Raw genomic sequence first — 13,194 nt, 5'->3', positions numbered from 1 at the left:
CATATTCCAATTTATTCATATTTCTAAGGTATCATAATGATACTTATCTTTAAGCAAGGTTTTGACTATTTTAGTAACTGTAACAACAAACATTTTGGACAACGGGAAAATTGGTGTGTATAACATAAATGTCAACAATTATTTGCGCAGCAAATTCCATAAAGCTAGGCATTTTATATGAGAAAGGCATTTCTATTACTATAGCACCAAAAATTTGGACCACAGAAAAAAATCCCGTGCATAAATAATATTTTTCCATCTTTTCATATACTAGGTTTCATCAACTTATCATATTCAGAATCTGTTTTCAAGTTTTCACCGGATCCAGATTTCTGGGCAGCCGTATGGAATGACAGTCGTATGGACGAACAGACGTAGGATAAACCTATAGTCTCATTTGATTAAACCTGTAGGAGAATTTAAAGGAATATAGCTCAAGAATGGAATCACGTAAATGGTTTTAACAGCAAATAAAAAATGTCTATCATTGTTCGAAGTTGCAATCAAGTGACTTATAATTTTTCGGATATGCTCTTTACATGAAGTGTGACCGTCGGACGGACGGGCGGACACACGAACTGACGAACGGAGAGACAAATGGACGGACTAACGGACAACGTCAACAGGTATATGCTCATAGTTGATGTTAGATTCGACAGGCTAAAGGCTAGAGGGTCCCTAGTGTACGTGGAGGTTAATGGGTGTAGGGTATGAGGTGGATAGATGTTATGGATATAAAGTGGGTTGAGGATAGAGGGCAGTGGTTAGAGGTAACAATTAACATAGACATGTACATCATTATTAATGTCTAAATTTCGATTGTTACTTTATTCTTACCATCGCCATCATTTTTGTCATTATCAGCATCAACGTTATCACTACCATTGAAATCAAATTACTTATCTTTCAGATAATCAACACCGTCATCGTATTAAATGGTATCATTACACGTCATCATTTGCATTCATAACATTCGAAATAGCTGCCACATCTGAGCTTTCAAAGGGGACATAGAGGCTGTTTCTTTTCAAATTGCTTCCCATAAACTGACTCAATCAATCAGAGAAGGCATTGTTCGGTATTTTTGTGTTCAATGCTTTCAAAGGTGTTTTAAATTAATTTGTTAACAATACTTATTTCATATTTTTAAACACTTCTTATGTCACTGTCGATACTCAATGAACAAACAAGCAATATACGCCCGAAAATGTCTTTGTCAGTTGGAACAAGACATCATAACAACAATATGTCGTGATCTTCAACAATATATGTGTATACATCAAAAATCCAAAGTAGAAAACAAATCTCTTAAATGATATAAAAGTAAATGTGACATTGACCTTGCAAACATGTGTTCTGCATGTTATCTTGATGTAGTTGAAATTTTATCAAGTCCCATTTAACTTATTATAGATAACATGCAAAGCAAATGGTTGCAAGGTCAAGGTCACATTTACTTTGACCTTGGACTCTTTAGTGTGATATTGACCTTAAAGCAATCTGTATTTCATCTTGTTGTAGAGTTTTCTGCCAAGCTCCTTCGAACTATTTCGAGGGGTTCAAGAGTTACAAAGCAGACAAGAAATTTCGTAACTGTGGACTTTGACCTCTAAGTGTGACCTAGACATTGAAACAAGCTATCCAAAACATGTTCTCTGCATTTTGTCTTGATGTGGCGAACATTTCTACCAGGTTTCTTTGAAATGGTTTAAATTGTTCAAGAGTTAAAATCTTTAACCCTAAAGTGTGACCTTTACCTTGAAGTGAGGCATCTAAAACATGAGCTCTGCACATTGTCTTGATGTGGTTAACATTTCTACCAGGTTTCTTTGAAATGCTTCAAGGGGTTCAAGGGTTACAGAGCGGACACGAAATTACTACATCTGACCTTTAAGCTCTAAAGGTGACCTTGACCTTAAAGAGAGGCATCTGAAAGATGCGCTCTGCACGTCATCTTGATGTGGTGAAATTTTCTATCAGGTTTCTTTGAAATGCTTCAAGGGGTTTAAAAGTTACAGAGCGGACACGAAATTGCTAACGGACGGACGGTTGGATGGACGGACGGACATCGGCGTCATAACATAATACGTCCCTTCGGGCGTATAAAAAGCATAAGCAAGAATAAAAGTAGTTTTTCTTCAATTCATAATAACAATTCAAGAACAACAATTTTGAAACAATACTACACTGACAGGATTTAAAAACACACATTTTTTAAAACCCGATTTTTGTTGAATCCAAAACGAAATCAGATTCAAACTGTTTTGTTTGTGACTTAGTAGATGAATAGCAATATCAAATGAGCTAAAATTGTATAGAAATTTGAAAATGTGAAAAGCTGGTCACGCTTGAACAATTGAATGCTGTCTGCACGTGGTTCACGAACCCTCCCGTGAAAATAGATATATAAACGATTTATGTGTACTGTGTAGGCATATCTGAAAAACATTAGAGTTTGTTTAAAGTGATGTGGGTTATCATACAGTGCTTGTCCAAACATGAACGCTTATAGGCTCTTGGTGTGTGTCCGAACCGGAAGTAGGATTGACAACATTGTGCTTTAATATAATCAGCCTCAATTCACATTATTTCGTGTGTAAGAACGTTAAAGAAAAAGGCTGATTGATCTTGTAAGCAAGAGAAGGCTTGGTTAAAACAAGATATCACTTCAGACGAGTACGCAGACGGGCGTTTCCAGTTCCGACGAGCGAATGATATTCGTTAATTAATTATACACCCATTTTGACAGTTTCTTGCAACGTGCTCTAACTAAAATTGTTATGAAAGTTACTTCAAGTTTTTCGTTTTTGAGGGTGTTGATCTTTATTATGTAACGTTTCTGCTTCTGAGTAGAAATACGCGATGAAATTCAAGAAAATATTGGAAAAGCAGTTAATATTGTTTTTGCAAAGCTTCATTAAAATCTACAATGTTAACTATTCTTCTTCATCAATTTAGGATTTTGTACGTTTTTAAAGTCTCTCGGTGTAGTATCATGAATGACTAACGAGGATGGGGGTATGCCGAAGGAAGGAGTTGATGCTCGTCGTTGTAATCATCATTATTATCGACATCATCATCAACATCGTCATTCATTATGCCTTAATAGTATATAGAACTTTTTTCAATGTAATGATAATATAACAGAATTTGTTAAAGGAAAGTAGATCAAATATAAAGCTTGATCACCACATAATGACTGTGGACAGAAAGAGTGAGGGAGAGAGATGTTCTAACATCCAAGTAAAATAGACTGGGATCCTTACTATAGATTAATACCTTTTTCGAAAATCTGGGTGCGCCTGAAGAATCGTCTCAAATGATACATGTTTGAATGGTTTTTGATTTCAACTGAATTTCAATGTAAAATAGTATTTATTCCACATACATTGTATTAGACCTTCGCAGATAAGCCTGTGTGAACTGCGAAACCGAAGCCGAAGGGATGATCTCATACTTGAATCTAGTGATTTATTGACGTGTTTATTAATATTTTAAAATGATCGATAATCAATCGTCTGCGTGGTGTAGACGAAAACTCAACCGCTTCTCATTTTTGAGACCCGGGTTCGATTCCCGGCCACTGCAAATGTTTTTTTTTTCATTTGACAAGGTTTGCTTTCATTATTGTAAAAATTGTACAGATTGTGTTCGTTATTTATAAAGAAACAAAAAGGTTTGAATAGTATATATATATATATATATATGGGTAATGCAAGCAACACTTCCGGACTAGTCAGAAAATTCCGCGCTAGACAGAGGAACGAGTATCGGACCTGGGACCCATAAAATATGACCAGACTGATATAAAATCATTTTTTCATCTTAAATATGTTAAAAATGAAAAATACATAGCAAAATATGAACCCACATCATATAATACAAAAGTTTTTTAATCATTTGGTCATATTTTTGGGTCCCAGTTCCGATACTCGTGCCTGTGGTGTTAGATTCTATTTTATGTCCAGTTTAGTTGGTTTGTCATACTATATGAAAGCCAACTTCTGTCTTTATGAAATTGTGAATTTATCATTTTATTTGGACATGCTCGTAGCATCATTTCTTTGGGATATACAGATTATGATGCCGTCTTACAACTGAGATTTTAGTTCCCAAAAGTGGTTATCTGTCGGACAGGAAATCGCTCTTAGAAATTACATAACTCTTATAGGTGGGTTTATATGTGCTTTGTAGGCGATTCAAGAAGACTGTGTTAAAATGGTCCTGGCTTTATGCAAGAAAAAAACAAAATGATGTGCATAGTCTCCCTATCATCATGTATTCACATACCAAATTTCATGAACCTAGCCACTATACTTCTTCAATTATCAAAGGATCCACATGATGAAGCCATATTTTGACTATTTCTGTTGCCATAGCAACCAGAATTTTGACCCAAGAAAAAAAAAAGAAAATGACGTGCATAATCTGCGTATTGCCATCTGGTACCAAGTTTCATCAACCTATCTTATTTGGTTTTCAAGTTATCGCAGGATCCAGATTTCAGCGGACAGACTGACGGACTGACTGACAGACTGACAGACTTACAGACTGACAGACGGACAGACGGACGGACAGACGGAGGGCAAACCTATAGTCCCCTCCGGTGTCAACACCGGTAGGGGACTAATAAAGATTAAAAATGATTTCAAAATTGGTCATTTACAAAATTTCAATTATGCAAGGAATGTCATTTGATCACACACGCATTTAATTAGTATGTGTATGAATGCTAATTGACCTTTTTAAAGCACTTTTTTCATTTGCTTTTTGCATTTTGAGGTCATAGCTAGACGGACGGATGGCCCGAAGAGCATCTACCGTCAAATATAAAGACGGCAATTTATACGACATTATACCTATTCCTTACTATTAGAATATTTTGTCGTCTGCACACAATAACCTACTACTGAATTTTGAGATGACCCCAAATAATTTATCTTTCGGCTTAGGTGTCCACTTCCATTTCGTAGTTCACGTAGGCTTATCCGCAAATGTCTAATAGGCCTTAAGTTGTAATGAGAATTCTTGCAGCTGGTATTAATTACTCATTAATACAGTATCATCATTACAAATGTAGGTCTATTCAATGCTTTGAAAATAATTCAAGAACAACAATAACTTGGAACATGCCTATTCAAAAATGCCAAATAATCTCTTAACTTAAATTTTGATGAACACGAAGTTAGTCACATGAACAATTGAGAACACAACTCTTAAAACATACTTTTAAATGATGAAAACAGTATTTATTATGTATTATCCGAAATCGCTCCGAAATTTGATGTGCTTAAACACCCATCGACCTCGCTTATTTTCCCGTCAATGGAAAATTGATATTCGTGAATGGCTAAGGATGAAATGAGTATGAGTGAAAGATATGAGGGGTATTGGTATAAAGGTATAGGTGAAAGGGTATTTAGAAAGGTTACAAGTGAAAAGGTATATAGAAAAATTATAGGCGAAAGGGTTTAGGAAGGGGTACAGGTACATGTACGATAACGAGGTAATGGCAGAGGTACGGGTATAGTAAGTAAGGGACACGGTAAAGGGTACGGGTATTGATAGGAGATACGGTTACATCTAGGGGGTAACAGGTAAGGTACTGGTAGGGACACTTCTAAGGATATGGTAGAGGTATGGATACAAGTACAGTTATAGATGGAGGTAATATAGAACACAGATAGGCAAGTTTTGCTGAACATAATAGTAATACATCATATCATAATAATAAAAAAGGTTAAACTTAGAACCCGCATATATCACACGATGTAAAATATATTGCTTAACTACAGTTTTCTGAATTTGGACGAAGGTTTAGAGATTTACACCCTGGTTCGACCCTTTGTGCCAGCATATAAACAGTGACTATCCTTAGTATGACTGATTTGTATTAGTTTCCAGTCTATATTTGCTCGTACAGTTTTTATACTATTAGGAAATGCATGTCTATAATATAGCTATGATAAATGAAAACTTCATAAATTAGCCCGACAATTGTATTAACAATGAGCTTCGAAGCAGGTCAGAAAACATAGTTTGCACTGAAATTGTGTAAGTTTTGGCAGCAGCCAATTCGATATTTTAAGCCCAAAACACATTATTGTTGCGATAAAATTAGAGATTAAGAATACATCTGCAACATATCGTAGTAATTTGGCAGTTTTTGGCCAAGCTGCAATGGTTTTTAACTCATATTCTTCTTGCGGTAGAGGAAAAATAATGTTTTATAAGTGTAAGATGAAGGTATACCTACTCTACCATATATATGTGAATTATGTAATTAGACTAAGAAGCGTGTTTCGTACATGCTAAATTAATAGAAAATATTTGTTTTGGGTGCATTTAGTACTGCTTTTTAAACTTGTAACCCTGTATTTGAAACAAAACGTTTGATATTAAACATGTTCATGTATATCATAGGCAAATACATATATGCCAGTTCCATTGGTTCAGATCAAGAGCTTCAAGAGTTTCTGTTAGAATGAAGCTCGAGCTTTGTCTGTTTCAGTATTCGTATTCGTACATAAAACTGTTACTTTTGACTCCATGGCTATATAGGATGGTGATACCCTTTTGTTAATTTTAAAGGAAAATGCCGAAACCCAGGGCTCGAGCCTTTGTGATACTGTATTCCTCTTGGTAAGAACATATTTTATGTGTTTGTTTGTTTTGTTGGGTTTTACGTCTCACAGATACAGTCTAGATCATATCGCAACGTTCCATCTTTCACTGTGGAAGAAGACACCGGGTGAAACTTCGTGCAATATTACATCACGAGCGGGCACCGGGGGTAGAACCTCCGACCGTCTGTAAGCTAACTTGATAGCTTCCTCACTTGAAAGCGCGATTTCGAACCCACAGCGGCGAGAGGCAAATCTTTTGAAGTCTTGGACTCAAACCACTCGGCCATGTTGGCCCCTAACAGCATATTTTAAGCTTACGAACTGACGGACGGGCAGAAAAACGGACGGCCTAACGTACAAAGTTGGTAGCTACTTGATCGCCCTTCATAAAATATTGATATTCATATATCTTTGAACAATAAATATTAAAATTCATTGAGGTTTGCATAAAGGACCATCTGTTTGCACTGTGTAAATCAGCTTTAACAAATATAACATTACATTATAAATTAATGAAATCACGCTCAAAAGTATTTTCGACTCAAATTAAAAAGAGTTAGCAGAGAAGTCTCATTGGCCGTGGCGGAGTCTTAATATTGGCAAACAAAAATTTATATTAAGGTCATTTTTCTAAAGTTCTACAGAACATGCTGGGTGTCTGTACTCTAAGTGGCGAAAGCTGCGTGTGTCTGAAAGGGTGGATGGACCCTAATTAAACTTAACGAGTGTATATGATACAGATTACATGTAGAGAAAACGTTAAGGGGTAGATGTTAGAGGGGCAAGGGTAGAGGTTAGAAGGTCAAAGTGGTGGTGGAGGTTACTTGGTATAGTAATAAATGGATAGATGTTTCGGGTAGAGGGTAACTGGGTAGAGGATAGAGGTCAGTGGTTAAAGGTTAAACATCATGATTATTGTCTTCGTTCGGTTGTTACTTCATCCTCATCATTGTATTTTTATCATTATCATCATCATCATTATCACCACCATTTATATCACCATCCTCGGTATAAATAGTATCAGCATTTATCATCATTTGCATTCATAAACATCACACATAGCTGCTACCTCTTAGTTTTCATCTGGGGACATTGGTAGTGTTTTATTTTATATTTCTTCCCATGAACTGTCTCAAACAACCAGAAAAAGCATTTTTTCGGTTGCTGTGTGTTCAGTGCTTTCAAAGGTTTATTAACTTAGTTATTTATTATACTTATTTAAAACTTTAAAATACTAAATCTGCCACTGTCTACACGCAAAGAAGAAAATAAATATAAGCAAGAATAAAAGCCTTTTCTACAATTCACAATTAAAGTCTTCCCAACAAGACATCCAGATAAGGTTTGGGTGTAATTGGGTATTTACGCATACCTAGTTATCGTGAAACTATTTTATTGTTTAATGTTAATGTGACCTTGACTTTTGAAGTATTGACCTCAAAATCAATAAAGGTCACCTGTTGGTCATTACAAACCTCTCTATAAAGTTTTATGACCCTAGGTCAAAACATTATTGAGCTATCATCTGGAAACCTTTTAAAATTCAAGGTCACTGTAACCTTGACCTTTAATGAACTGACCTCAATGTCAAAAGGGGTAATGTGCTGGTCATGACAAACCTCTCTATAAACTTTCATGATCCTAGGCCAAAGATTTCTTGAGTTATCATCCGGAATTTTTTTTACTATTTTAGGTTACTGTGTGACCTTGACCTTTGACTTAATGACCTACACATTTTTAGGGGCCATCTGCTTGTCATGATCAACCTTCCTATCAGCTTTCATTATCCTAGGCCAAAGCAGTCTTGAGTTATTATCTGGAAATTGGTTTACTGTTAAAGGTCACTGTGACCTTGACCTTTCACCAACTGACTTTAAAAGCAATAAAGATCATCTTTTTTTCATGACCAACCTTCCTATGAAGTTTCATGAACCTAGGCCCAAGGGTTTGTGAGTTATCATAGGATCGGTTTATGGACAATGTCAAAATACCTACTTTTGACCCTTTGAAGGGCAATAACTCTAGAACCAATGACGAGATCAAGCTTAGTAAAAATGCAAGGAAATAATATAAAGGTACAATTTTTGTGCAAGTATTGTTGAAAACAAATCATAAATGGGGCAGCTATTGCGCAGACAAGGTCGAAGTAACTAGTTTTGGCCCATGAAACGGCGATAACTATGGAACAAATGAAGGGATGTAGATGGTTTAACAAGAGGACCATGATGGTCGAGGTTGTATCTTCAAATAGAAGGAAAGCAAACAAGTATCTTACTTTATGAGTGTACACAAGCTTCAAAAGCATTTGGCCAGCGACCCAGATTTATTTAGAACTGGAGATGTTACAAGGTTTTCGTATTATGTGACCTATTGACCTAGTTTTTGACCCGACATGATGAAATTTCAAACTTGACCTAGATATCATCAGTTTAAAGATTCTGACCGAATTTCATGAAGTTCCATTGATTAATATGGTTTCTAGAGATGTCACAAGGCTTTCCTTTTATGTGACCTAGTGACCTAGTTTTTGACAACAAATGACCCAGTTTATACTTGGCCTGGATATCATTAAGATAAACATTCTGATCAAATCTCATGAAGTTCAATTAAAAATATGGCCTCTAGAGATGTCACAAGGTTTTTGTGTTATGTAACCTAGTGACCTAGTTCTTGACCCCACATGACCCTATTTTAAACTTGACCTAGATATCATCAAGTCAAACATTCTGACCAAACTTCATGAAATTCCATTGAAATATATAGCCTCTAGAGATGTCATAAGGTTTTCTTATTATGTAACCTAGTAACCTAGTTTTTGACCCCACATGACCCAATTTCAAACTTGACCTAGATATCACTAAGACAAACATTCTGACCAAATTTCATGAAATTCCATTGTAAAATATGGCCTCCAGAGATGTCACAAGGTTTTCCTATTATGTGACCTAGTTACCTAGTTTTTGACCCCACGTGACCCAATTTCAAACTTGACCTAGATATCATCAAGTTAAACATTCAGACTAAATTTCATGAAATTCCATTGAAAAATATGGTCTCTAGAGATGTCACAAGGTTTTCCTGTTATGTGACCTAGTGACGTAGTCTTTGACTCCATATGACCCAATTTCGAACTTGACCTAGATTTTATCAAGTAAAACATTCTGACCAAATTTCATGAAATTTCATTGAAAAATATGGCCTCTATAGATGTCACAAGGTTTTCCTGTAATGTGACCTCGTGACCTAGTTTTTCACTCCACATGACCCAATTTCAAACTTGACCTAGATATCATCAAGATAAAGATTTTGACAAAATTTCAGAAAATTCCATTAAAAAATATGGCCTCTATAGATGTCACAAGGTTTTACTATTAAGTGACCTAGTGACCTAGTTTTTGACCCCACGTGACTTAATTTCAAACTTGACCGAGATTTCATCAAGGTTAACATTTTGACCAATTTTCATCAAGATCCAGTGGAAATTGTGGCCTGTAGTGTTGTCACAAGCAAAAGTTTACTGACGCATGCACGGACGCACGGACGCACGAACGGACGACGGACGCCGGACGCTGCGTGATCACAAAAGCTCACTTTGTCACTTTGTGACAGGTGAGCTAAAAAGGGAACCAGATCTTATGGTTATACAACTTCTGTGCAAGTTTGGTTGAAAAACAAGTCATTGAAAAATCAGCTACATAGCGGACATCAAATTGTTAACAGACGGACAAGGACCGAGGGACGAAGGACAAAAAGCTCACCTTATCACTATGTGACAGGTGAGCTAAAAAATCGGATGTACAGGGCATATTGTACTAGAGAAAAGTGATAATAATTTTTCCCTTTAACCAGTATTTAAGAAATTACAAAATAACCATTTAAAGCAGCTTGGTCACGATTCGTCAAAATGAACAAAATAAGAAAAAGTATCGTCAATATATGAAATGAAGCGTTTTACACATGCGTTCGACTTAGATTTTATTAATGAGAACTTTCCCAGTTCTCAAACTCCGCTTTATTTTGATATAATTTGCAAAATAAATGCTAAAAAAATAAACCATTGCAAACGGTTTATTTTTTTAGGTGTGACCTATTTTCAAGATATTACCCATAAACACTAGCAATTTCTGCATCACAGTTAAATTTATGTTATTGAACATTAAATTGTAACGGCTCGATAGCTCAGTTGGTAGCGAGATGGACTTGTTATCCAAAGGTCCAGGAAATACTCAACAAATTCTTTTTTACTCACGTTTTGTACAATAAAAATAACATGAAGGTCAATTATTATGCAATATTTATAAATATAATGAATTTCTTAACAAAACGAAAAAATAATTTTTTTGGTCGAAACGTGACCAAGCTGCTTTAAAGTGACACGAAATAAAAATTCTTTCATGCATGAATAGATATACTGATGATAAACCAGTATTGAATTTATTATTTGACCTTTATGTGTGACCTTTACCTTTGTATTAAGAACCTGTGATTTATGTTTATGTATGACACTCCCCCTCATTGAGTTAAACGCTTAGAATGCTGGTGGCGATCGTAAAGCCTTTGCAAACAGCTTGGAACCAGACCAGACGCCGAATAATTCGTTGAATAATTCGGCGCCTGGTCATTTTTCAAGCTGTTGGCCTCTCAGTCAATAATCACTCCAATGTTTTGGCACATTGATAGAAATTTAAAGTGAAGAAGGCGTCAAATTTTAAGCAGATGGCAATTTTCTCAGCATGTAAAGTGTTAACATTCATGACAAATATGAACAGCATTTCTCATTACAATTTAATATTAATACTTCACAGTTCACAGTTCATACTTAACACTTCACAGTTCATACTTCACACTTCACAATTCATAATTCACAGTTAACACTTCATAGGTCACAGTTCATAGTTCAAACTTCAAAGTTCATGCTTCATAGTTCACAATTCATAGTTCACACTTCACATTTCATAGTTCATACTTCACAATTCATAGTTCATACTTCACATTTCATAGTTCATACTTCACAGCTCACACTTAACAGTTCATAGTACATGCTTCGTAGTTCACACTTCACAATTCATACTACACAGTTCATACTTCATAGTTCATAATTCACAGTTCACACTTCAATGTTCATGGTTCTCACTTCACAGTTCATAGTTCACACTTCAAAGTTAAGAGCTTATACTTCAGAGTTCATATTTTAAACGATAGCAAAGCCTATTAAAATTTATGAGGGCGCAGCCTCACATACATTGACTCATATTACCAAACGTCTTTTGAAAGCTCTGTCGCTGAGTGAAAAATAATTCTTGGTAGAAACTTGGATTTTTTTAAAAAGACTGTGAAAACATGAATAATTTTGGCGACTGACCTACCAAAAAAGGGGCTCGAATAAATTTAAAATGATTAGTGTGGCATCCTTTAGGTTTGTGCAAAGCAGTACATATAAAGGATTATACCAATTGTAATTGTTAATATCCATTGTTTAATGCAAAGATTTTTGTAACAATACACAACGATTATTTAATTGATCTGGTTTTTCAGAATTCTGCACAGCCTTAAAGATTTAAGAAGCTAGAACCAAGGCAATATAGAGTTTGAGATTTCAAAATTAGACGTTTACTTGTATGTGTGGACCATTTTTTGTGTGGCTCGTCATCAATTCTAGTATACTTTTAAAATAATCACACGTATGGCTACACGTTTTGATTGAAAAATCCATCATTTACACGTTCGCCTATAACTTCACCGTTTTTTCACATGATCAGATATATCAGTTATCTCCGAAGTTTTAAAAATATGGTAATTTGATATGTTGTCTTTCCATTGATACTTATTTTTTAAAAAATCAACGGCAGTTAAATGTTTACTATGACCGATTAAAAAAGGACCCGACTGAAGATAAAACCATTGAATTATATAGTAAAACAAGAAGTTCTATAAAGTCATGAGATTTGTAAAAACTTGTACGTGTACGGCAAGAAATGACACTAATCTGATAATTGGCGACCAGCCAGACGTAATTTTACATACGTACGAAACCTGTAAAATTACGTCTAGCTGGCAGTTTTATAAGGGAAGATACTTCTGTATTTTACTATATATTGAAGTTAGATTTTTACATTCCCTCCGATCCTTCATCCATTTGGCCCATGGGGATATTAAAATGATGTACCGCTCGTTTTCGTGTTCGAAAGGAATTGGAGCAAAAAAGACACGCAAAACAAATAAAAATGTTACTAGTACGTTAAAGACCATTGATAGCTATTTCAATGAGTTTTTATAAAGAATACATTTCCCATTTTTCAATATGTTATTTCATTTCCTTTGGGAATATCTTTCTGAAAATGATAATAAGATTAATTGAATGCATTGCAAAAAAAATTCTACTCAATAAAATTGTTTTCACTACTTTTCCTCTCTTGCATGCAAGAAAAATGTAAACAAAAGGGAGACAACTACTTCACACAAAGAGATCAGCTCATAAATGCACAATTAGTAATGTTTTAGTTACTTGCCCTTTATTGAGGATAGAACACAAAAATTACAGGAAGTGTCTGCCTTAGAATTTTATTAC

General features: G+C 35.2%; 1 protein-coding gene across 1 annotated transcript in view; it reads right to left on the bottom strand.

Annotated features, from left to right (window-relative positions):
• Positions 1 to 7,660, bottom strand: part of LOC123547644 (uncharacterized) — a 60,042-nt gene extending 52,382 nt beyond the window's left edge. Inside the window, exon 1 of the mRNA XM_045334904.2 lies at positions 7,563 to 7,660. Within this exon, the coding sequence (XP_045190839.2) occupies positions 7,563 to 7,660 (98 nt within the window). The remainder of the gene's footprint in view (positions 1 to 7,562) is intronic.
• Between the last annotated feature and the right edge of the window lie 5,534 nt (positions 7,661 to 13,194).

This window comes from Mercenaria mercenaria, chromosome 9, assembly GCF_021730395.1.
Source record: "Mercenaria mercenaria strain notata chromosome 9, MADL_Memer_1, whole genome shotgun sequence".
NCBI classification, from domain to species: domain Eukaryota; kingdom Metazoa; phylum Mollusca; class Bivalvia; order Venerida; family Veneridae; genus Mercenaria; species Mercenaria mercenaria.
Note: the sequence above shows the minus strand (reverse complement) of the source record. Positions and strands in the feature narration are given on the sequence as shown.